Genomic DNA, 24,937 nt, shown 5'->3' with positions numbered 1-24,937 from the left:
CATGGAAAACCTAAGTCTGGACATTAATAGCATGAATCAACTGTAGTATGGAAAGAACTCTACTTCCCAATGAACAGTGTGCGTGTGCGTGTATATAAATGACTGAAAAGCTGACGTATACGTAGCTGTAGCTGATTTCAGGGTAACACACTACTGTGTTAAGTATATAATTATTAATTCCCAAACCTACAATTAAATTGTTGGATGTTTAAATGATCTCTTAGCTATGAGCCAGTGTCAAGAATGGTAAAAGAATCCACTTTTATATTTATTTGTAACTGAGATTTTATTTTGGAAAGGGTAACCTTCCCACTTCGGAGGCTTCCCAGCTGTGGTAAAGTTTCCTCCTAGTTTGGTTTTCACTTGTCTTTTACAAGTGTTGCTACACCTATTATAGGCCTTTTTTTTTTTGTTAATTCCAAACTGCACTGTACATGTCACATCACACCTGTATAGAAAATTTCTCAATTCCTCTATGTAGCTTAATTACTAATAAATAGTTTTTAAAATCAGGAGTTCATTTGGAACCTGTGGAGAATGTTATAGACACTGAAACTCTGCTGAGACCCTGTTCTCTGAATACACTTTACACAGAACAAAGATGCAAGGATACAGGAAACGGCACTGCAAGCTTTTCTTGGAACAGTTACCCAGCCTCTTCAAAAACACCATCTCTATGGAAAGCGGCCAACTCCTACTACAATTTATTACTTGCCTACTTTAGGGACACCAGCACCACAGATATCTAATATAAAGCAGATACCTCTCCACCAAGTGCAGAACTTCTTTTATACAATACAGATTAAACAGAGAAGTGAATTCTAATTCAAGCAAGAGGTAGTGAGGCTAACAGGCTCCAAGTCCCCCTGCCATGTTTATAAACCATGTAAATAGTACTACTGATACAGAGGAAACTTTTAAAAAACTCACGCTACAATGCTGTTTTAGTTTTGGATAACCATGTTTTAAACAAGATGTTCTGGTATTATCTCAGCCTTTGCTGCAGTGTATGTGCAGTTAAGCATGTATGGATGTATGTCTGTACCACAGCCCACTCTCAGTTCTTCAGCATTAAAGTAACATGCAATATTAACTAAACAAGAAATTTAGGCAGTGTTGAGGAAGAAAGCAATATTGTATCAAGCTGTATGATCTGTCTGGTAAAAGTGAATTAAATCATTAGGATATCTTCCTACAGAACACCTTATTACATACACAAGGTATGTCTTGGAACATAGACATTTAGGCTGAAATAAAAAAAAAAAAGCAAAGAAAAAAAAGAAAAAAAAAGCTCTACCTTTAAGTTCTAACACACACATACACAACACACCCTTACTTACACACTTTAATCCCGATGGATTTTTACTGGCATGATAGTATTTTTCTGCAAGTAACTCTGTGGCACTGATTGCTAGACACTAACTTTGAAAGATCATATGGAAACAAAATATGGGTAATGATTACATCATGACAATAATGTAATGTCCCAAATGAACACAACATTCAGCTTCCCATGAAATATGCACATGAAATATACTACATGAAAAACAGTCACATTAAAGAAGCAACAAAAAGATGTGCAAGTATTCCTTTTTAAAGAAACTTTTCTGCAAAGGTAGGCAGCTGAGCAGTATGTAACTGCCCTCTTTGATTTACGATCATTTCCTTTACCCTGAAAGTAGTTAATTTAATACATAGATTTTTAACATTAAAAATGTATTGGGCAGGGTTAACCTAGTGTACGTTTTATTTGCATCTAGGTCATCAACTTCAGGAAACAGAAAACATGTTTACAAATGAGAGACTTCAAACAGCGACTTGCTTATCAAGCCTCCTTAGTGTAGCCTGTAAGTAAACTGAAATTGTATACCTGAGTGGAGTTAGATAGTTGGTTTTTCCACGGCTCCTCTGCGCTGCTGGTCAGGTTTGTGCGGTTATGAGGTAGAGAGAGTGCGTTTTGCTGCAGGTAAGGCACGTTTCCATTACTTCCACTTTCTGTTATGTGATTATTGCCTATCAAAATAGTGTCTGTACTACCCAGCGTTCTTGCTGTGCTGCAGGGAATGGGGCCTGCTGGAAAGGGTCCATTAGCCATAGGCTGCCCAGGGCAGGCGGGACGGATTCCACGCTGAGCGACATTAGGCACTCTGGTTAGAGCAACCTGCGGCTGCTGACCAGAGACAGAGTTTGTAGGCAGTGATGAATCAGCTGTTGGCCCATTAGGAATTCCAGTAGATCGTACCTGTGCAACTCCTGTTTGTCTCATCTAACGGAAGATGAACAAAGCACAAGAACATTAGCTGCAGAATTTGAAAAGTAAAGATCATACGAGGTTTATTGCACTGGTCAATTCCAATTTTATACTGATTTTAAGATCTTTGCAGTTGCTTTTGAGAAATGAGATGTCTGTCATGCTCACAAATGCGCTGAGCGAATTTTAAGGTAAAGCTATCAGCATGCTTTTCTTCTAGGCTCTTCAGTTTGAGCGTTAGCATTTTACTGCTAAAGTTGGACACAGAGAGAGAGAAGTGAACAATGAGAGGAGGAGATATGCTGTAATACTGCTTACTACAACTAAGTATTTTTCAAGTAAGACTGCTTTTAGATGTGTCCACTCACTTCAGTTTGGAAGAGTGGTTGAAAACTTTTACATTATCTGGTAGCCCTATGCTAAAACACAGCTAAACCCACTACATTTCAACCAGTAAACCACAATTATACTTTACACAAAAAAAGATGACTTGGTGTAACATAGTAAAGGGCATGGAAAGTCTGTACAACAGAAATTCTTCAGAATTCAAGAAATACCACAGACGCCATTACTGACAAATGTTTTGTAGAAGAGAAAAATGTTTTTGTTATCACCTGCTGGTGTTGCTGCATCAAGACAAACTGACTCTCCAGCTGTTCCAGCATAAGTTTCTGTGCTGGATTTAGATTATTTCGGTTTGCACGCAGCTGTTCCAAGTGCTGAAAAAACAGCAGTACAGTTCAGAATCATTAATGTTGCATGTGCTTTTTAATAACTTTCTTGCAAACAATACTAAAACTTATCCACGAAGACAAGATTTGTCAAGCTGAAAACATGATTGAGATTTCTGTTGCAGACTCAACAACTTTCCATACACTATTCTGTAACCAAACCTTACCACTAGTTACTAAAACTAAAGAGACTGTCTAAATTATTTGAGCGTGTAAGAATTATCACACTAAAAAAAAATTACACCATAAAAGAAAATTACATTCAAGTATGATTATATAGAATTCTTATTATAATTATGTAAGTTTTAACACTTGTGTATTTTTCTATTGTTTTATTAATACTGTTCAGCACAAAGTAAATTCAACCTATAGTCACACATGAAAACATAAAAAAAATCCCCCAGAAAACTGTAAAACTTAATTACAGAGAGCAATATCTTCAGTTCTGATACTTACGACTAAATTCATTTGCAAGAAATTTAAGTATCTATTACCAAAAATCTGATCTCTGTATTCATTTTAAACTACTCAGCATACACCATCATTCCACCAGTAAGTCTGCTGCTGTTAAGCGGTATGACATAAATGCTGAAATTGTGGAGCACAGAAGGACTATCTGAGAAGGAAGGGGCAGGGGGTTATGGAGAGGAGGGCAAAAGTTGTCTTACACAAAAGGTGACATAGACTTTTTTCTTATTTTTCTTAAATACTATGCTACTTCACATCATTGTAAATCCTTTAAAAAACAAACAAACAAAACACCCAACCCAAAAAACAACCCCTAAAAAACAAACCAAACCAAGTCCCACCAAAACCAAACACAAATCAGGTTTCCTTTAGTTTCCTTCAGGTCTGCATGTATTATTTTTCTAAATCCTTCTCACCTCCTTTGCTTTGATTATACTATATTAGTAATACATAAACGAAACTCAAGCATGTGTATTAAATGAAGTGTAGTTGATTCTGCTCTGAACACTAGTTGTTCGCACAGTATCAACTTAAAAAAAAACCAGAAATCCAACACTGTCTGAAAAAGTGGTTCAAGATAGTTCATGCCAAACTCTCTGGATTAACAGTAGCTTCCATTCTGAAGTCCCTCTGTAGGGGACTGCAATGAGTGAGACTAATCTATACATAGATATATATAATTGTGAGATGAAGACAGGGTCTCCAGGGGAGTGCATGCACTGGACACACAGAAGCCAAAACCAGTGCTCTTCGGTTGTTAATTTTGCTTTTAAAAAAAAGTCTAAGTAGGGTAACAGGAATCAGAAAGACTGACCTAGCACGTATGTCAGCAGAGGCAAGTCTGCACTCCTCTCCAGTGCTATGGGCGCAGAGGCTTTGCAGGTGGCACTGTTCTTGCTGCCCACCAGCTCTGTGAAACTAACACCCGTCCCTCCTCCACTGGCATGGTGCAGCCCTGGAGGCTACTGTGTGGCTATAGCCCTTTCCCCTTCTGCTTTTCTTAGCTGAGCCATTTGTTGTGTGTTATATGCCATACTCATCCAGCCTCTGAGCTGCCACTTTTAAAAGGCTGACTTAGAAGGTGTAATAAAGGTTTTATTCACTCTCCTCTTGCATCACGTCTTTTTGGCTTTCCTATTCATATATGCTGGAACCTTGTAAAGCTATTGCCAACAAATCCAGTATACCGTACTTAGGCAGACACACCTACTTGGAGGAAGCTGGATCTGGAAGAAGGTGAAACTAAAAAGTGGAAAAGTAGTATGACATAAAATAAGCAGACGGAAATAATAATGCATGAAGAGAGAGATACAAGAGTGATTAGGGAGGAGATTAGAAGAGGGATTAGGGAGGTTGGAGGGAAGGGAGGGGAAAATTATGCCGTGTAAAAAAGCCAATATTGTTCAGACAGAGAAACAGATGAGGAACTATATTGTAGTTGAGGGGAACACTGCTCAGTCAATCAGAATGCCTTCTGTCTCTACACTGTGTTTCCTTCTATTTTTCCTTGCATCCAAAGCAGTATCTGTGATACATGGAGTTTCCAGCTAGGCCTGATTTTCAAAATATGGAATTCCTGCTGAAGCTCACTGCAAGCCCTAATGAACTGAAGAGACAACAAAACATCGTAACACAAAAGACCTGAAACAAGATTTCAAAAATAAAGTCTAGCATTTCATGTAAATACATTAGGTGACATAAAATACAGAAAAGCAGTACCAGATTTCATCTGAATAACTGCATTTTGTAGAATGTGCATCTTTGTTTACACACTTTGATACAAGAAGCTACCTCAGAGGAAAAAGAGGATACTACAGTACTTCTACACCTCCTTCAATATCCCCCACATTACAGCAAGTACCAAAACTCAGCTGGCACACAAGTGTGGCAATTTGCATATCTATCTTTAAGACATCATAAGAAAGAATTACTGTATGTTCTTTATAAATTATAGAATTCATACAGTGTAAGTGTTCAGATTCTGCTAGAGATCATTTATTTTACTACAGAGCTAATCTCACGTAGAGAAGCCATAAATACTAGCACAACTTGAATTACACCATGGGAATTATTTGGGAGGTATTTCACATTAAATTTCAGAATTGTGAAACCAAAAAGTGTTCCAGATTTATTTTCTTAAAAGGAAGAAAGAAAGAAACAAAAAAATGTACCAAAGCTTCTGAAGATCTTCAACATACCTACCTGTAATTTCTGTGGTGTCAAGCACCAAGAATGAATTTGTTGCTGTACAGGAGGATGTGACACTGTATGGCCACTGCTCCAAACATCTGAAGTATTCTGAGAGAAAACATTACATTAAAATGTGTGACTATCAAAAGGTCAACATAATTTCTTTTACTATCTAGATTTTATCTTACTTATGAAAGAACTAGTCATTGTTTCAAGAACACAATATAAACAAAGAACATACTAAAACATGCCAAGTCTTGTTCTACCGTTCTCATACAGTATCAGAGTAGTTAGAAGGTTAAATGATATCTAATGTCATAACGAGAAACAATCAAATCAAATTATGCAATTAAATGTACACTACTTTTAAAACTGAATATTACTTCTTCTGAAACACTATTACATGATGATGAAACACTTGAATTCTAAATATAAGCAAAGGCAATAGACAGGATGACATGATCGTCTCCCTCTCTGTCTATCATCAGACTATGATTGTACTTTTTCATTTATACAACTACGATTGTAGTACAGTGCCACCAATCTGCGTTGCCCCTATGCGCTTCCTGTCTGAACTGTAACCTGATTAAACACATCACTGAAAAATGTTTTTTTTTAATTTCTAAAAACATTCCCCACCTTGATGCCAAAGGATTACAATTTACAGCACAAATTCTGTGCATGCTGCATAACTTCAATGCATATTTCCGTATAATTTTGGTAGGGGGCTCTTTATTTCATCAGAATATATACCTTTGTTGGACTAGATGTTCTTTTCCTCTTGGCAGGACTGGTCAGGTCATCTACTTGGCTAGAAGGAATCATGTGTAGTGGCAAGGATTGCTGTGAAATTGGTGTTTGAGTGAGGCCTAGTACAGGTTCAGTATTTGGATGATGAGGTTTACAAGCCTAAGAATCACAGAAGGAAGACAAAAATATGGTTCTATATATTCTTAATTCTTTCCTTTAAATTATATATTTTAACAGCCCACATATATTAAAAGGGCTGAGTAGATATTCTGAAGATGATCTCATAACTGAATAACTGAAAAATCAGTTTCCATATGGTCATCAATGGAGGAATGTGTACCTTTCATGGGATTATCAAACCACTGCAGCATTTCTATTTAAGATGAAATCTTTTAAAATCATGAAAATCCACAAAGGTTCTAAATTGGTACCCCCATATTTCTCCCATATTATAGGGAGCTTCTTGATCTAGTATCCCTTTGCAAATAAATCAAAGGCTTTTTATTAATAAAAGCCAGCCCTGTGCTCAATAAAATAAGCTTGACCACTACCGATTGTAAAGAACCCTTAAAGCTGGGCACCTGCAGAACATAACCCAACTTCTCACCTGCTGTGCTGTGTTCATGGCACCCTGCCTGGAGGTAAGCTCTGCGGGGATTGGTAGGCTCCATGCCTCCTCAATACTAGGAAGTAATTTAGTTTTATTCTGTAGACTACCTTGTGGAAGGTTACACAACTGAGCCTAGGAAAAATTATGTAAAAAGCAAATTTAACACAAGCCTACTTTAGTAAGAGCAAGTCCATGAAATCTTCCTAAATGCTGTAGCTAATTATGTCTTAAAGAGAGGACAGATTTAAAATTTGGGGTTTTAGAAAGGTGCTATGTATAAAGAGGGTAACCAGAATATAAACCTTTGTGAGAATCAGAACAAAGATGAGCTCTGGATTCAGAGGTCTCATAATTCCTTTTTTCTGAAATTGCAAACAAGAGTGAAAGATAGCGTGTGTGTATTCTCTCTCTATGTTATGAAAACTTAAAAATGTAGACAATACAAAGAAAAAAGCAAAGTGATGTAAACAGTATGCTTTGATTAAATGCGCAAAAGAGGGTTTATAAGGAATTAAGTTTCACTTAAAAATGAAGAAATAAAATATTACAGGCTATGATATGCTTACAGTACACATGAGAACAGGTTATACACACCACAAACAACTGCAAGTTAAACTTTTGTGTTACTTCTCCCCTCCCCTCTGCTGTGTACTTGGAAGAGTATTTCCCACTTCTTAAAACTTTAGTTTTACCTGTAAATACTTTATCCGTGCTGCAAGTGCAGAGGTATTACTACAATTTTTGCTCCTAGTTGCATTTAAGTAGCATTTAATGGCATCCTGAGGCTGGTTGCAGGACTCATAGAGTGTGCCTAGGTCCATCCAGGCTGCAGCATGGCCATGGTCCAATTGTACAGCACAGATATAGGCCTGTAAAGCATCCATAGGCTGATTTTGCTGTTGATACAGCACACTGAATAGAAAGATTAGTGAAGTTGAGAATTAATAACAAAGTCAAAATACAAACAAGTCAAATATACACATCCCCCTCAAACCCCTTAATAAATTTTGCCATTATATAAAGCACAGTAATAAGCATAAACACATAAAATCTTAACATGCAAAGCTCGTATACATAGCATATTCAGTATTTTAAAAAATTGAAAAAACAAATATAAATTATTTAAACTTCAAATCAGACAAGTCTGACAACATGAAGGTATAAATAAAAAAGCTTTACAATCCCCTTGAGAGCAAAAAAGTTAAAAAGCTGATATTCTTTATTTATAAATATTAGCATTGATTTGTATCACTGTATTACCCTGTATCATTCTTACCCTATAGAACACCATGTATCTGCACTTGCTTCTGATTTATCAATAGATTGCCTATAAGATATAAAGGCATCCTGAACTTTCCCAATACTTGAATAGCACCTGGGAGAAGAAAAAGAAAACTGTGGTAATATTTATAGAAGGTAATCATTGAGGGTGGCTTACCAAGACTGATCTGATAAATGTGAAGTCATGCAAATACATACTCATCTAGATGAACCTCAAACATTTGCTTGAACGCCAGGCATAAGCAGACTCAAACACCGTAATCAACATGTATTACTAATTATTTATTTGAAAAGTACACCAAACTGCTAAAACCCTAGCTTACTGATTTTGTAAGAAAAACAGAAGTCATACCACATTTTAAAGACATACATTTCTTTCATTTGTCATACTTATCAGTCAATAAGAACTATATTAATCTACAGACAGCATTATAAATAAGCAATTAAGTTACCTATTTTATCAAAACAATGGTTATGAAACTTCATGTTCTACAAGAATTGTTTCAGACTTATAAAGATATTTTGACGAACTCAATCAGGATGGTTCCTGATGGCCTAGGAAGAATTTTTATGTGCACTTCTCACATCTCAGTAAGATTTCAAGTAATGAGAAACATATCAGTTTGTTTTACTGCATATATAGAGCACAAAATTTTGTAGAAAATCTTGCTTTTCTGTTTTTTTTTGTAATTTCTTACTTGAATATTTTTCATATACAAATTCAAAGGTATTCTGGCATTTTAAGCAGAAATATCAGAACCATAAAAAGAACTACAATTATACTACAGGGAGTAATACCTACCTTTTAAAAATGAAAAGCTTCAAATAAATACAATATTAAAAAAAAATATATATTTACTAGTGTAATCTACAATAGCTCTGCTTCTTATATTGTTTGTAATAAGTTCCCCTGTTGGAAAAAGAACTGACAACTTTCAAAACACAAATAACAACGGTAAATTTATTCTAGTAGAAAATAAAAACCAAGCAGAATGGTACAGGCAAAGGTTTGTCAAACACGTTACTCTTTTTCATGTATTCTTGAGGCACACTAGGAAAGCAATACAATAAAATCTTGCCCAAACAGCCATTAAGTCTGAATACAATATTTCAGAAGATCATTTTAATCACAGTCTAACGCAAGCTCCAACAGACATGTTTCAATCTGTCTGCTTATCAGATACATGAAGACTCTGATCAGGGTAACACTAACATTAAGCACCCAACAAAGCTTAAAACTGGGTGATGGATTTTTTTCAGTGGGGGAGGAGGGTGGTGCTGGTATATTTTTGAAAGGTAGCTTTAAAGCAACTTACTATCCAGTTTGGACAACCAGCAGAGGAAGGAAAAACAAAAGGGAATACACAAGGAGGGAAAAAGAGGAAGAGTGAATGCACAGCCTGTAACCCTGTTCCTTTCCTCTTCTCCTTCCATCATACTGACTGAGGGAATGGGGCACAGAAATATTTTTGCTCTAGCCCTTCCTATGCTTCCACTAGATTCTTTTTCTCCCATTTCCTGCATTTCTTCCCCTTGTTTGTATGGTCCTAGGTTTTATTCTAATCACGTGAAAGCTGTGGCACAGTAGGAGCAGGAGCACAGCAGCTGCACACACATACTTCATGGAGCCCTTGGCTCCGTCCTGCCACTGTGTAAGAACTCAACGAGCTCAAGGCATGTGGAACAGGACTACTGAGGAAAAATCGGGATTTCAGCCCAGCTGATGGCAAGATGAGCCAGATGATCTGTGGCCCATTTTCCCTTTTCCCTCCAAACCTGCTCTAGCCCTTCACACTCAGTGCTGGCGTCCCTCCCTTAGCCTGCAGACAGCTGGTTGAAGAGCCCTGTTTTACAGAACAGCTGGCAGAATATAATTAGGATGACAAAAACAAGAGTAGGTTCTAGTTGTATGTGACCAGAACCTCCAAGAAAGTCAGCTGGAAGATATTGAGGCTAGGATACAAATTTTATTTTTGCGTAATTCCTTTCTAATGTATTTCGCAATGGAACTGACCTGTTCACGTACGGACTTGAATTACCCTCAAAGCTTTCTCCAAAAACCTGATTATTTCAAGAGTTACTACTGGTTTGTATGAAGTACTCTATTTTCTTAAAAGGAAGACCAAGAAAAGTCATCACGTTTATATGATTTACATCTTGGAATACATTAATTTTCAAGTAAAAAATACTGTCTGATAGTACAGAATTAATAAAGCACTGAAATAGATATTAGAATGGATCAATCTGAGCTATCTTGGCCTAATATTTAGTTGCAATACATGCTGTTTGGAAATGGATGTATACCTGGGAAAATATTTTTATTTTAATGGAAAAATTGATTGAGATTAGAAGGGAGATTCTTAGAATATAAAGAGAGAAAGAATTGTGAAAAAGGCATGAAGAAAAGTAAAAGTGTTTACAGATCATTTACCAAAAAGAAAAAAAATTAAAAAAAAAAAAAAGAAAAAAAGAAGAGAGAGAGAACAGAAGATATGGTAGTAGCAGGAGGAACAGGTAAACCTAGGCAGGGCAGACAGAGTACTGTGATTCTATAGACTGAATAATAACTACAAAAAAAAGCAGGTCTGCTTGGGTAACATACTTCATTTCAACTTCTAATCTATATTCATCCCAAATATGTTAGCACTTTGCCTTTTTATACACTTTCCAGAAAACTAGACTTCAGTAGACACATACATACATCCTCCATTTTTCCTCTGAAAATATTAAGAAGAAAAACAACATAAGATACTCACAATAATGAGTAACTTCAAAAAATTTACAAATATAGTTACAGTGTCTATAAAGTCACTTCTCACCTTCCAAGGAAATACCAGGATTGACCAGAATTTGGATCTGCTTCTAGAGATTTCTGGAGATACTGTATAGCATAGCTTTCCTTGGTTGCCTTGTCTCCAAGCTGATCCACGGTGTGATGCATCCAGCCTACAAAAAACCCGTAAATGGCAGAAGTGAAATTCCCTAAGACCATTTAATTTGGTGCAGCAGGATATTAATAGCGTTAGATTCGTTTTGAAAATAGAAATATCAAACAATAACATAATTTACACATAATATTATGAATGAAACGTTTACAACTTTTAAAGTTCTATACTAAAATTACAGGACAAAAGGAGCCCAAGTCAAAATTACTTTCAAGTACTTTTAAAGCACTTTTTGGGTTTAAATAATTTTCGACGAGGATAGCAGCACAGTTACAAATGGCTCAGTCTTCTCTCATAAAAAGTTAATCTGAAAATGTTAACTCTTTCTTTCTCTAAACACAGATACCTTCCTTGTCATTGTGAAAAATGCCACTGTTCTCCCTGTCACACACATCAATCTTCTGTACATTATGTTCCGTTTACTCCTTTTCTTCTAAATCCTCGTATTTATCCCATATCTACATTTGGGCAATTCCCCAAAAGAACACTGGTAAGTATTTTTGTATCTCTACTTTAAATCTTTCTTACATTGTCATTTCATCTTCATTGCTACAACATCCCTTCCGTTCACCTTGACAAATGCAATTACCTCTCATCTACATAACAAATTCTGCTGAAAAGATCATCTTATTTCCTCATCTAACCACACATCACAGCCTTTCAAATGCCTTTTTTTTCTTTCATTACACTAGACAAATTATTTATCCCCACTTTAAAGACCTCCCACAATCCCTGCTCCCATATTATCTTTTACGTGCTGTTAAAACGCATCTCTGCTCTAGCACTGGTGCAAGGCTTGGTTACCATTTCAAATAAAGCACCTTCATGATCTTCTTGAACTGCTCCTCATCTACGTCTACGCTGAGATGGAATTCCTTTAAGCAGTCACAAAATCATCTCAGTATCATTCATATCATGAGTACAAAAAAATCCTTTGCAACAGGCTTGCTGAAAGCACTACATACCACACTGGTCAGCAATGTCTTGCTGTTTGCTTAATCTCCGTATCCTAAAAATCCACCACTTTTCAGCAAACGTTTCTAAAACTTAAGATGTGACAACAGATTATCCCTCTTTTTATAGTGTCCTGCCCATAAACAGTCCCTTGTGGAATACCATCACACCAATTTTATAAAATATCCATGGTTTGCATAAAGTTTTAGTTACCTACAGAGTTACACATACATCTGCACTGAACATCCATTTAAAACCTCCATCAGCTAAACCTCAGCACCCTGAGATTATTCTTTTTGATACAGTCTAACTACATGAACAGGTAATACCACTCAAAAAGATCGAGATCAAATTCAGATCTCACCTGAAATGCTAGATGGAGTAGGCAAGATGAGAACTGAACTGCTGAGTATTTGCAGCCTTACTTCACTCTCTGTAATTAGACTATACCTTAAATATTTTGTTCTACCTGTTCTATACAGCTTATATTTTATTCCATGGGCTTATAGTTTGCAAATGGAAGGCAAACTTCCAAGATTTAAAAAAGGTAACCTAAAAGAAAATATCTATTGAACAACATTTGTCTGAGGTGTTTTAAGAAGTATCACTTGGAATTTGTTGTCAGAAGCAGAAGTTTGAATATTTCATGGACTGCAAGAAATGTCAGGTTAGGAGACAAGTGGTTACAGTGCTTAAAAAAAAAAAAAGAAACAAAAACCCTACCCACTGGGGGGGGGAAACAAACAAAAAACCCTAAACAAACAAAAAAAACCCTATAATTTCTGCAGGGACACATAACATACGTAACTTACTTTCATGGGCTTCATAAACAAGCTATGATTTTGATTCAAATCTCAAGTCACTGAAGTTCTTAAGCATACAGAAAATACTCATGCTTTCAGAAAAAAAGGCTTATGTGAGGGTAGTTATCAGAATACACCTGCATAACTGTACACTAAGGATAAATGTATTGGGTGCAGTGCCAGGCAAAGCCTGTGATAAAGTTAAGGGATTATAAACAAGGGTTAAAAAACAAAAGACATTAAACAATTTCCTGACTCTTTGGAAATGTTGCGTGGTGATAACTACTTTCTGTTTCATCAGAACCTTGCTGGATTGAAAGATAACATGTTGTATCTTCAGGAGATCTTTACGGAGGTTCCCTGATAAAAAGAAAGAATCTATTCCTAGGAGACAGAAATGAGAACTAGCAACCCCTATCTAGTTTCACTGCTGAAACAAGGGTTGCTTCCTGATTTTATCTTCCTGTGCAGGGAGATGAAAAATATCAGAGAGCAAGAGAGCGGGTGAGGGAGAACACACAGCAGTTTTCTACTAGAATAGCGGAAACTGGATCTCTCTTCTCATGCACAAAATAAAGAACATACAGAAAGGTGGTGATGGAGAAACCCTGGTAAGCTGTGCAGTTTCCCTTTTGCCATATCTAACTCAAATTCTCAACTAGCATATTGACTACTCTTCTACTCTTGGGACATTTTTAACATAATAAACAAAACACACAGATTTTATCCATACTTAACAAGTGTTCCATGCTCTTTTCCAGGTCTTTATAATCTAATTTGTAAGAAATCCCTGTGCTGATTCAGCAAGATGACGTCCTAGCCTAGCTCATGCTACAGGGTTTTTTTAATGCTATCATTCACTCTCGTGCTGAACTTGTGGCAATTGCTTTTTCCCCCAATAAACATCACCATCTCAGTCTCTGAAGAGATGAGCCTCTTCCCCATTTTAGCATCTCATATGTCTCATCCAATTATGTAGGCACCACCTAGGAACTCCCCTAGCTGAAAATCATTGGGAGAGTACTTTGAGAACCTCTAAGCAGGTGCTTACATTGTTCTTACACTCTTCCTTATGCAACTGCTGAGTATAATTGGAGAAAAAATACTGGGACACATCTGATCCTCAGTCTAATTAATTTAATGTAATTTTACGCAATGCAGGGAAAAGATTTATTGTTTGGAAAGCGAATGAAATGGCAAACAAGAAGAAACACACTGTTCTTATTCAACTGCACAGATCTTGCTGTTAGATCTACCTGAACTAGTCAGCATGCCTCAGCTCAAATGGATATATATTTATCTGACAATCACTGGGTTCTTCTCCACAGTGGTCTGCTGTGGAAACCAGCAACAAGAGCAAAGATTTTAATAAATCTCTCACAAGACATCTGAACTTACCTAAATTTCAACTCTGGCTCAATAAACATTAACTAGCTAAGGAAAATAAATAAAGGGTATTTTCATAGCAAAATGATTTTTCTGTTTCGCATTAAAAAAAAAAACAACAAAAACCTTCAACACAGAAATACAAATATATTTTGATTGGGTTTTGCCAGTAGCATTCTGGCAAGCGTCAGGTATTTTCTATTATTTTTTCTAAGCAACAGTGCACCACCCGGACTACGCTGCCTGAGGAGGTGTTTTTATTACCAGCTGCTAGAGACTTAAATCTGCAAATAAACACCATATGCTGATAAATACCACTGTTAACAGCAAAGAGCGAAAGAAATGGTATCGTTCCTTCAATGTTCTGGTTAAGACCACTGCCCCTTTCTCCACACAGAAGCTACCCATACTACAAAACTAGGTGACCGATGCTGATTGAGTAAAGGGAGTTAATCCAGTTTTCACACAGCAAACAATTCTCAAAGTAATTGCTCTTATTGCTAGCACAGAGACTGTGGTAGGATGCTAAGAATACAGCCATGAACCTTTGCTCCTAATATGGCAACCCACATCAAATGGAGTTGAAAAAGCATTATTCAGCTATTTTGGGAAGCCTATCTTCCATTCATTATATGTACAGCCTTTCTGGATGAAATTGCTGACAAGTTATACTAGGTGGGATAATACCAAGGTAAAAAAAATTCAAAGGGGATAGTGAAATACAAGCAACACTGTTGTGTGACATCAGAAAGATCATCAGCACCTAGAGCCCTGCAGTGAACTCCTCCGGGAGTTTAATTTTTGATTTTGTACGGAAGAATCAAAAGCTAAACAAATTAGCCCACTCCAAATCCATACACAAACTGCATTACAAAAAAAGAAAGCACTGTGGCCATAACTTAGTGCCACTTACTAATTTGAATTAAATGACCACTATGTGAAAGGGGGGCAGAATGGGCATAAGCAGGCTAAATTAATATTTAGAGTAATAGATTAGATGAAGAACATGGAGAAAGTGAATGAAGAAGTTTTACACTGGGTTGAACAGTTTTAATAAAATGTTCTGGAAATACTTTTATAAGGAATATAGGACAAAAGTAATTTATTCTACCCACCCATTAGAAATTTTGGTCTAAAAATGATTTATAGAAAGCCAATAAATATGGGATGACAATACAGTCCCTTTTTATGTGGTTTCTTTTATAGAATCTGATGATAAACTTTTTAGTTACAGAAATAGGTTCTCATTACGTACTATAATAAAAGAAAAGGTAATTTTTTTCATTTGCCATGTTCACCTACTCTGCAAGAGGGAAGAGTATTTTAGTTTAGTGCATTTAGCCTAGCTATTCAAGAGATGTTCTCAGAGGCAGAACACAGAATACAGAATTCTAACTGCTGCACTCCTCCTCTGAAAGGCTGTCCCCTCATTGCCCAAAACCCGTAACGCACATACTGTAGCAAGTCTACAGTACAAGCTTTTTAATTTTGCAAGTTTAATTAAAATATTTTCCTCCTCTCTTATTTACTTAATTATCTACTGTTATGCATTCTATTTTGGGTGAAAATATCACGTATCATACCCACTGTCTATGACTCGCTTTGGAAATGGAGCCTTAAAAAACACTGCTGAAGGTGAAGATGGAAAAAAGAAACACACATAAAAATAAAAGTTAATTTTACATACCTAACTGCTGTAAGACAGTTGCTTTTACTTGTGCAGGAAGGTTTTCGATCTGCAAAAGTTGTTCATAAGCTTCCTTTGCAGAGTGATACTTTCTCTGCAAAAGGCAAAAAGTAAATGGATTAATCATAAAGCTTACAACAGATCACCAATAGCAATGATTTCACAGCACTGACAGCACACAAACACATTGCCAAAAACCTAGAACTTTTTTTTTGCATACAGTGCATATGAAAGTTTTAATGAGTGATGTGTGTATACAGTAAGAGAGAAACTTTCATAAATATAGTATTTAATATAAATTGGCTACTTAAAATAATTTATGGAAATTTGCAAATTATTAAATTTGGTCAACTCCTCATACATGTATTATGCTTCTTATACTAAAATGTATATACTGCTTTTAAGGGGAGTGCTTGACTATGAGTCTACATCTGAAAAAACCCTACACAAACTCCTCCCAGGAAATTCGTAACGGAAATGAAGATCATTGGTAATTGGTGACTGGTGTAATTTTGTCTCTCTCCTTCCTTCAGTATATGTGAACTACCTTTTCGACATCATTTATTGCCCTGGTAAGAGTCCCACCATATGCAGAATTAAAACATATCCACAGATTATACCTAGAGAATGAAGGTACGCCATCTTAATATTTGCTATTAAATGTGCCTAATGTATGGAAACATTCAATTCTTAACTCTCTATATAAATAGGTCTTGATATAGAAAACACATTTCCAGGTTAGGATCATGGTCTTTATTGACTTCTGGAACAGCATGAGCTGTTTGGTGTACATTAAAGGTTAAGACATCTTGATAGATTAATTTTTTAATAATAATGTTAGCGTTTACCTTTGTGTTACCCTAACAATAATTGTTTAAGAGTGAATGTATCTTAAATGCTTAATTATTCTGTTCCTCCTCTCCACAGAGGTCTAGAACACATAAATGGTGAGGTTTGCTACTAAGAGTACTTTTCCTAAACTTTCTAAAAATTTTATACATTTTTTTAAAGAAAGGTAAGCTTTCAGATAATTCAACATTAGACTTCATTCTGGCAAACAGATGAATGTACTAAAATAAATGGGGCCACCTAAATGCAAACGATCATGACGTATGTTACATTTTTTTTAATCCAAAGACCACACAGTACTGACTACTCGTGTTTTAAAAGGGACAACTGTGAGAAGAGTCTAAACAATATAAGTACCTATTAGAAGTTAAAAATGTTATTAGGTTCTTGAGCTCTCACAATCACAAAAGACAACTATGTTGGTTTTAAAACATTACTTTAGTCAGGGAAAAAAATTAAAGCATCAATTACATACTTTCAAATGCAACAAGGGGAAGTTGGTAGGCAAGATTTTTAGTTGGTGTTCATGAAATGCAGACAATTGGTAAGAAAGCAAGTATCATAAAATATCCATGGCCAGCAAAATAAAAACAATTCAGAAAAAATTTTAAATTTAGCATTGGGAGCAAAATTCGTGTTTATGACTATGAAGGATAAGCAAATGAACAGAAGTTCTCTGTATTACATGACACCAGAGGCAGCAATCCAGATGTCAAACAGGTAGATATTAGTGCCTAATATTCCAACTTCGGAAGAGACATTTACATGCTTGGAAGGATTCAGAAAGACCTATTAAAACAGGGCATGTTTTCCAGATCCAGAGTATTTTTCACTATTGTTATTTGTTGTATTATTTACCCTTTAGAAATCTGTCTACATATATGCCCTAAAGTATTACAGAAAACTGTCATAATGTTTACATTTGGTTTTATTTTCGATATGTTAATTCCAAAGATCCAGAGCCCTTGATATTGGCTGCATCATGAATGGTCTTAGAAATGGGAAGACGCAGGGGAACTCAATCCAACGTCTTTTTTTAGACACCATATAAGCTACCACCCTAAATAGCTAGAGAGACTCACACTGCCGCAGATTAAATAATAGAAACTAGCATTAAACACCATGAAAAACCACTGCTAATTCTTATCAGAGCCAGGCTATTTTCTTGTTCAGAGGCTGGCAACCCATCATTTAAACTCCAGTACTGTGAAGGTACATAATCAAGGAATGAATTAACTTTTTCACTGAATGTTAGAGAGTAGATAATTTTCAAATATATGGAGGGGTTCAGAAAACTGTAGCACTGAGTCCTTTAAAAGAAACCAAGCGACCAGCCTGCCTCCAAAAACATCTCTTCGTCGTGTCAGAGGTAATATCCAGAATGAAGTCAAAACCCTCTGTGCTTCCGAGTTTCTCTAATTCCAGAAAAGACAACACCCCTCCCCAGCAGAACTGTGAGACAAACCAAGTCTAACAGCAGAATGCACTGAAACTGTTTTGCTCTGACTTGTGTTGAAGTTCCCACTGCCTACAATTGTCAGTCAGAAAGCATAGCTTAAGCACTTGTAACATCAGTCACAGAATTATATAAGGCACCTGGCATGGCGACCTGAGATGTTCCACTTTCTGTTTTGCTCTTGCAGATCAAAAGAACTAACATGTTGAGGATGCTTTCTTATATAAACATGTCAGGTGTGCTCCAGCACTCAGAACGAAAACTGGATGGTGGCCAGGTAAGAACCACAACAGTCCATGAAGTTTCTGAATGGTGTTTTGGGACAGGGGATTTCTCTCTTGTCATACAGCTTTGCACCAAAAGCATTCAAAAGAAAAATATCTTGTTTATCAAATTTGTATCTTTTATTTATATATAAATTCCTGAAATAATTTTTCACTGTGCCATCAAAAGAGAGCACTTACTTTATCAAGCTCCTTTTCAGCTGACTGAAAATGTAGTTTATTTATGTCTGCATCCATTTTAATTATAACAGTTTTTGCTTTCATGTCATATCCCTTCCTCAGTCATATAATACCTATTAACATGATAGAAGGGCATACAATCTACATTATTTGACCAGTCAGTCAAATTGCAAATATACAATAGCTATGTCAGTAGCTACTTGTTTTTAACTTACTTATATTCTGGAAGCTCAGGAGGTGTTCTGTAATTTCCCAAAAGATTCACCTAAAACCTCTGTGATAGGACCCAATATAAAATTAATAACGCAGCTTTATGCGCTGTTGACCTCAGATCTCAACTATTTCTGTCACGTATGTTCAGTTAAATTTGAAAATTTCATGTCAAAAAGAGGCATCTGGGCAACTGGCTAGACTTGACTCTGTGTGTGTATAGTATGTATGCGAAACAACATGTATATATGTGAATAAAGAAACCACGCATTTTTTATATCCATGTAACTTTCTAAATACATATATAGTCTCATAAAAGAACTTCACTAAAAATTATGTTTAGGGGATTTTTTGCACTCAACTTGGAAGACTAGTAAATATATAAGTTTATTAAAATAGCTACTCCATTTTATAGCATGACAGTCCACATACAAGACATTTTTAATCTAGGCAAAGCCAATAAAGTTTCTTTAGCTGTTTGAGACATACGCCTAGTTTCACAAAAGCATCTATAATCTGAATTCCACACTTTGATTATATCATGTAGTTAGAAACTCAACCACACTTTATAAAAAGGAGCTTACAGCTTACCTGGATTTCATACAAGTGGGCGATGTGAAACTGGACTGTAAGAGTGGGAAATCAAAATTATTAGTTTTTATGAATGACAACAACAATTATAGTATGTTTTTTCAAGTGAGGGATAAACAATGTTTCAAATTTATCAATGCAAAACCAAGGTAAAGTACATTTTGAAGATACAAAAGTAGTATTTGTTTGCATTGATACTTTACACTTAATATAACAGAACCAACAGAGAATGAATATGTACCCTAACAAAGCATTAAGACTGCAAACAGATAGTGCAGAAAGGCAGCCCATGGATTTTATCTGTATTCTGAAATGCAGAGTCCATTAACCTTTCAGTAAACTTAGCAATAAAATCTCATTAAGCAGAGATGCACAAGAAGAGAACGTAGGTAATACTTTCTGTACATAACCGAGTTAGAAATAAAGACTTATTTTTTATTTTCATTCAACTGCCAAGGGACAGACTACCTGGGTTACAGAACAGAAAACTACATTATACACTGCCAGCTTTATACAGGATCTTAAATTTAGGTGGGATTTTTTTTTCCTGTTTAGAAATTGTCTTTCCCCTGTTAAACTGAACTAGAAGTGTTCATTACAGATATTATTCTGATCATTACCATAAAGCATCTTAAAATAGTCATACGAACAGCACAGAACACCATAATACTACTAGCAGCTCTTGGAGGCAAGAAAATTGCTGGCTGGAGAAAGAAAATGAGAATTGTTCAAGAGTAACAGCAGATGGAAAACTATCCTCATGCTGCTCAAATCATTAAAGAAAAGGTGGAATGCCTGAATTCTAAGGCTTGAGAACCGCTAACCTAGATTAGCTATGAAGTGCTAGGTAACTAAACCTAGTTGAGATGGATGTAATCCTGATTCTGATTTGGTGAAGAAAGAAACAATCCTTTGAGACACATTTTTGCCTGATGTTCTTGAGGACTACGAGTAAGAAAATAGCTGTGTTTAAGCCAACCTCAATTTCTTTCAATTACACAGGTTTCTTTCATGAGGGGAAAAGCTCCCTTTGTGCACTGCTTTGTCCTTCACTATAAAGAAGGTAGCCTAGTGCATGTCAGAAACCAGGTCACAATGAAACGCATCATCTAAAATTTCAATAAACTTTTTGTGTTCCTTGCTGAAGGGCACATAACACACCTATTACGTTCACCACAATGTCAAACTTCACATTGCACTGATGAAAGAAAAACCTCTGCTTTTGTTTCGGAAGTTCATTATTAAAATAAAAAAATATATCTCCTTCATTTTTTTTTCCCCTTGTAGCAAAACCCCTTCAGTGTGAAGCTAAGAAATGAAGCCATGCCTTGCACAGGAAAGAAATTGAAAGTGTGACATTAGAGACTGCCTAAATAGAAAGAAGCCATGCTTAATACTCAAACATTTCTGCTAGGCAGACACTCACTGTAATGCTGTTACTTACCCAGCCTTTAGAAATGCAAGGGGTAGGGATTAAGGAAATCTCAAGCGTTGATGCGACGGTACCTGACACCCTGGGCCAGAGCACACGGTTCTCCTTCCGCTCAGCAGTAGAGGAGAACCTGACAAAGTATCTCTGTTCCTCTTCACTCTCTTCTATTGGGTTTGTCAGGCACCGTGCCCAAAGCCACAGGGCAATGAAGCCCTAACGTGGGGACATACCTCTACATAAATCTGGGGGCAGAGGGGCCTATGAGGAGGGGTTAGGAAAGTCTTACAAAAATTCAGAGATACAGTGAAAACCGGTAAGTTAGTGAGAAGTAATATGAACTAACATGAAATATAATAAAGAATCACATATCTGATAGAAAATAGCAAAAGCCTATTGATTTAGGAAGAATTCTGCAAATAAATTTACAGAATTATCTGTGCCTGTTCCTGATAAGTGACAGAGCTTTGGAGAAGAGCTGGTAGCACAGCTGGCTCCTTGATACCGATACAGCCAGCAGTTTCACCCATGTAAACAAACCCCCTATGACTACCCTTGCTGACAGAATATTCACAATTCCATCTAGCTCTGAATTAAAGAAATAAAAAAATGCTTTTAAATAAATCCAATGTTTCAGAAGTTAGACTTGGGTCACTTCAGCTCAACTCCAAGAGCAGCATGAAGGTACCTTAAAAACTGAGGGAGTAATCTCCTTCACAACTGTCTGCTTTTTGATTCTTACATGCTCCAAAACATGCAGGAACATACACTTATTCTTGAATACAATTCCACTGACTATGGATAAATAACTGCAGGATGGTCTGTAACAGCCTACAGTATATACTGAATATGACAGATCATACTACACTAAAAAAGTAACATGTTCAAGTACAGACAAATATATAGTGGGCACCTAATCAAGCAAAAAAAACCAAATTACATTTTGTACTTTTTCTTGCTTCAGCAACATAAGACTGATGATGAATTTTAGATCTATACAGTTAACTGGCATTAAAACGATCACTGAAAAACTACATATTATCAAGATGCCAAAAAGTTTTAAATAGTTACTATTAAATGTGTGCTATGGCACAAGCACTATGTTTATAAATAAATAAATGAACAAACATACAGTCAAATAGTACACTTCCCTCAGAACTCAAGTCTTCAGGGCAATTAGTAAGCTAAGTCCCAATTTTTGCTTATTCCATTTACTAAATCAATCCACAATTCCACTGGAATATCTGTCTCCAGGTTTTGTCATCTTCCTCTCTCAGTACTAATTCTTTTGATTTTGAAGGATTGGTTCATTAAAAATTGATACAGTTGTGAGCGTAAGACTTAAAAAAAATCTACAACAAAATAAATGGAAATACTTATAGGTTACTTACTTTCAGCGTTAGACAAAGTGCAGGGATTGCAGTCAATCAAAGCTAACTGAAAATGCTGAAAAAAAAGAATGATTTGTTTTTCAAACAACGTAATACTAGCACTTTGGCAAATTACTAAGAATAAATCAATTTTGTACTTCAAGACGGATACTGCATTTTACTATGTGTCTTAAAGAAAAGAATTTTCAATCTCTGTTCATCTGTTTACCAGAGGAAAGTGAATTTTTTAAATTGCAAATGTAGCAATGCTTCTAGTAATGTAAGATGGCAACAGACATCTTCACAAAACAATCGTGATAGCATCTGAAAGAACGATTGCATCAAATGAATGGTCAAAATTGGAAGATCAAGTTTTCCTCAGAATACACCACCGGGAATGTAGTCATACTAGCTCATAGCCTCATGGAGATAAACATCGAAGCTCTCAATTTGTCTATCTAGAAAAAACAGAATACTCTTCCTTCAAATTGAGTGATTTGAAGTCTTTTCAAAAAATTGATCTCTTGTCAAAAAGCACTTAAAATGAATACCTCTACCATAAAACATGAGTTCATAAGCAGTTCATAAGTTCTTACATCCTCTCCTCCAGATATTAAGATAATTTCAGTTAAACATTAAAGCTTGTTTATTTTTAATCACTCTTCCTCAAGAGATATGAAAAACTTCTTTTAAAACATCTTTGCATTTGGAAGCTCTGAGCCAAGCATTTCACTCTTCTAGGAAGAAGGTCACACAAGCAGAGCAATGAATTCTGTCTGCCAGAAAGTCTGGATGTGAGCAATCATTTTGCAACTGTCATGCCAATTCACTGATCACTATTTAAAGTTTGAAATGCAACCAAGTCTGTTAAAATGAATGGAATGGGCATACAAACTGAAGCGCCTCTGAACTTTTCCAGAAACTTAATAGAAAATTCCTATACAGTGTTGAATTTGGATTAACCTATTAATTCAACAGAGAATAAGGCCTAGGAATATAGGAACCTAAGAGACAGCATATAAAAAAATACTGTTAATAAATACAGTTACCTACAAAATACAGTTTCAGGTGACTTCTACTACACAAAACATTACTTATGCTTCAGTATGTTTTATTTTGTTAGCAGAAAAATGATAGTTTAGCTCTGGCTGTTCAGGATGCCAAACTAGGTGACACCAGGAGCTTATTAGTGTAGCTGGGAAGAAAAAGAAAATAAACCTCATTAATGGATGTATATGCAACTTACTTTTGGTTTTTTCATACTCAGAGCTACTAGATACTGCATAACTTTCCTCATGGTCCTAATAATACCTCATGTGCAGCATGTCTATATAACATACATCTCAAAGATCTATAAGAAGAGTTTAAGAGATCACCAAATGTCTAAGTAAACATTTTAAACAGAAACATTATTAGATAATTAATCTATCATCCATAGCAATGCATTAGGAAAAAAAAAAAATGCTGACGCTCTCATGAGCTCTGCCAGGCACAGTGACACAGCTTAGCTCCTCAATGACTTCTATCAACATAATTCATAATACGTAACAGCTTTTAGAAAATGAAACAAACTCAAGTTGAATGATAACACAAAATTGCAATTTTTAATGAACATTTTAGCAGTATCATTCCCAGAAGACAGCACAGAAAACAATGAACTCACATGTACATTACTTGTAAAATAATTTTTTAACCTTAGAGCAAACAGTAAATAGTAGCTTATAAATATTAAGTATTAGCTTATTTCTCTGTCTTGCCTGTTCCTTTTTCTAGTGTTCAGCAGCCAGAGAACTTATGATCTCCCCTCACTTACATTGCAATGCAGGTTGTGTGTCTCAGAGACATCCTTTAGTCGGTTACCATAGTGATTCTACTAAGCAGGCAACTTAAAAAAAAGAAGACTAAATAAAAATAAAATGCTCTACTGTATATTGCATTTTGCCTGACAAAAGAAAAAAAGGAACATATGTATATACTTCGGCCTGTACATTGAGTATACCGATCTAAATGGTACAAAGTCTGTTTTGCACGGATGTGTCATCTTGCACTGTCACTAACAATTAATTTGAAAAGATAAAGCAGAAAGGAAAAGATTCGCTCTCACCTAGCAGTGCTATTACAAAAAATAAGCAGATCTAAAGAGAAACGACTGACAACAGTTCTGTAGCAGCTTTTCAGAAGGGTTATTGCAGTGAGACTCACTGAGAGAAAGCAGGCAATCATGTAAGAAAACCTAACCATTTTAATATTAAATATGCCAGTAATATCAGTGCTGTACAGTAAGAAAAAGCAGGAATATTCTCATCAATGCCTCCTAAAAATTTATTACTGCTTCACATTATCTGACTTTTAAATTTCAAAATCTACATTATGAAAAATTTCTAAGTGTAGTAAATTTCTGCCTGCCCTGTTCACTAAGCTACAAACAGTAAAGAAATGCATAAACCAAAGCTCATAACTACAGAAAAATTAACCGTTTGCACTCAACAATTATCACAAAGCAATACACAGA

At 35.9% G+C, this 24,937-nt stretch overlaps 1 protein-coding gene across 8 annotated transcripts in view; it reads right to left on the bottom strand.

The window, feature by feature from the left end:
• KDM6A (lysine demethylase 6A) overlaps positions 1-24,937 on the bottom strand; it is a 165,998-nt gene that overhangs the window by 41,591 nt on the left and 99,470 nt on the right. For 4 of the 8 annotated variants that reach the window (XM_075098510.1, XM_075098492.1, XM_075098502.1 and 1 more), the window contains exons 7-17: positions 22,447-22,501; positions 19,627-19,661; positions 16,057-16,150; positions 11,101-11,227; positions 8,277-8,375; positions 7,693-7,912; positions 6,998-7,132; positions 6,394-6,549; positions 5,653-5,748; positions 2,866-2,970; positions 1,871-2,266 (exon numbers count right to left, since the gene is read on the bottom strand). In XM_075098510.1, coding sequence (XP_074954611.1) covers positions 1,871-2,266; positions 2,866-2,970; positions 5,653-5,748; positions 6,394-6,549; positions 6,998-7,132; positions 7,693-7,912; positions 8,277-8,375; positions 11,101-11,227; positions 16,057-16,150; positions 19,627-19,661; positions 22,447-22,501 — 1,518 coding nt within the window. The remainder of the gene's footprint in view (positions 1-1,870; positions 2,267-2,865; positions 2,971-5,652; positions 5,749-6,393; positions 6,550-6,997; positions 7,133-7,692; positions 7,913-8,276; positions 8,376-11,100; positions 11,228-16,056; positions 16,151-19,626; positions 19,662-22,446; positions 22,502-24,937) is intronic. The other 4 variants (XM_075098549.1, XM_075098529.1, XM_075098540.1 and 1 more) reach the window with 2 other exon arrangements.

This window comes from Phalacrocorax aristotelis, chromosome 1, assembly GCF_949628215.1.
Source record: "Phalacrocorax aristotelis chromosome 1, bGulAri2.1, whole genome shotgun sequence".
Classification (NCBI taxonomy): domain Eukaryota; kingdom Metazoa; phylum Chordata; class Aves; order Suliformes; family Phalacrocoracidae; genus Phalacrocorax; species Phalacrocorax aristotelis.
This window is presented reverse-complemented; position numbering and strand designations above follow the sequence as displayed.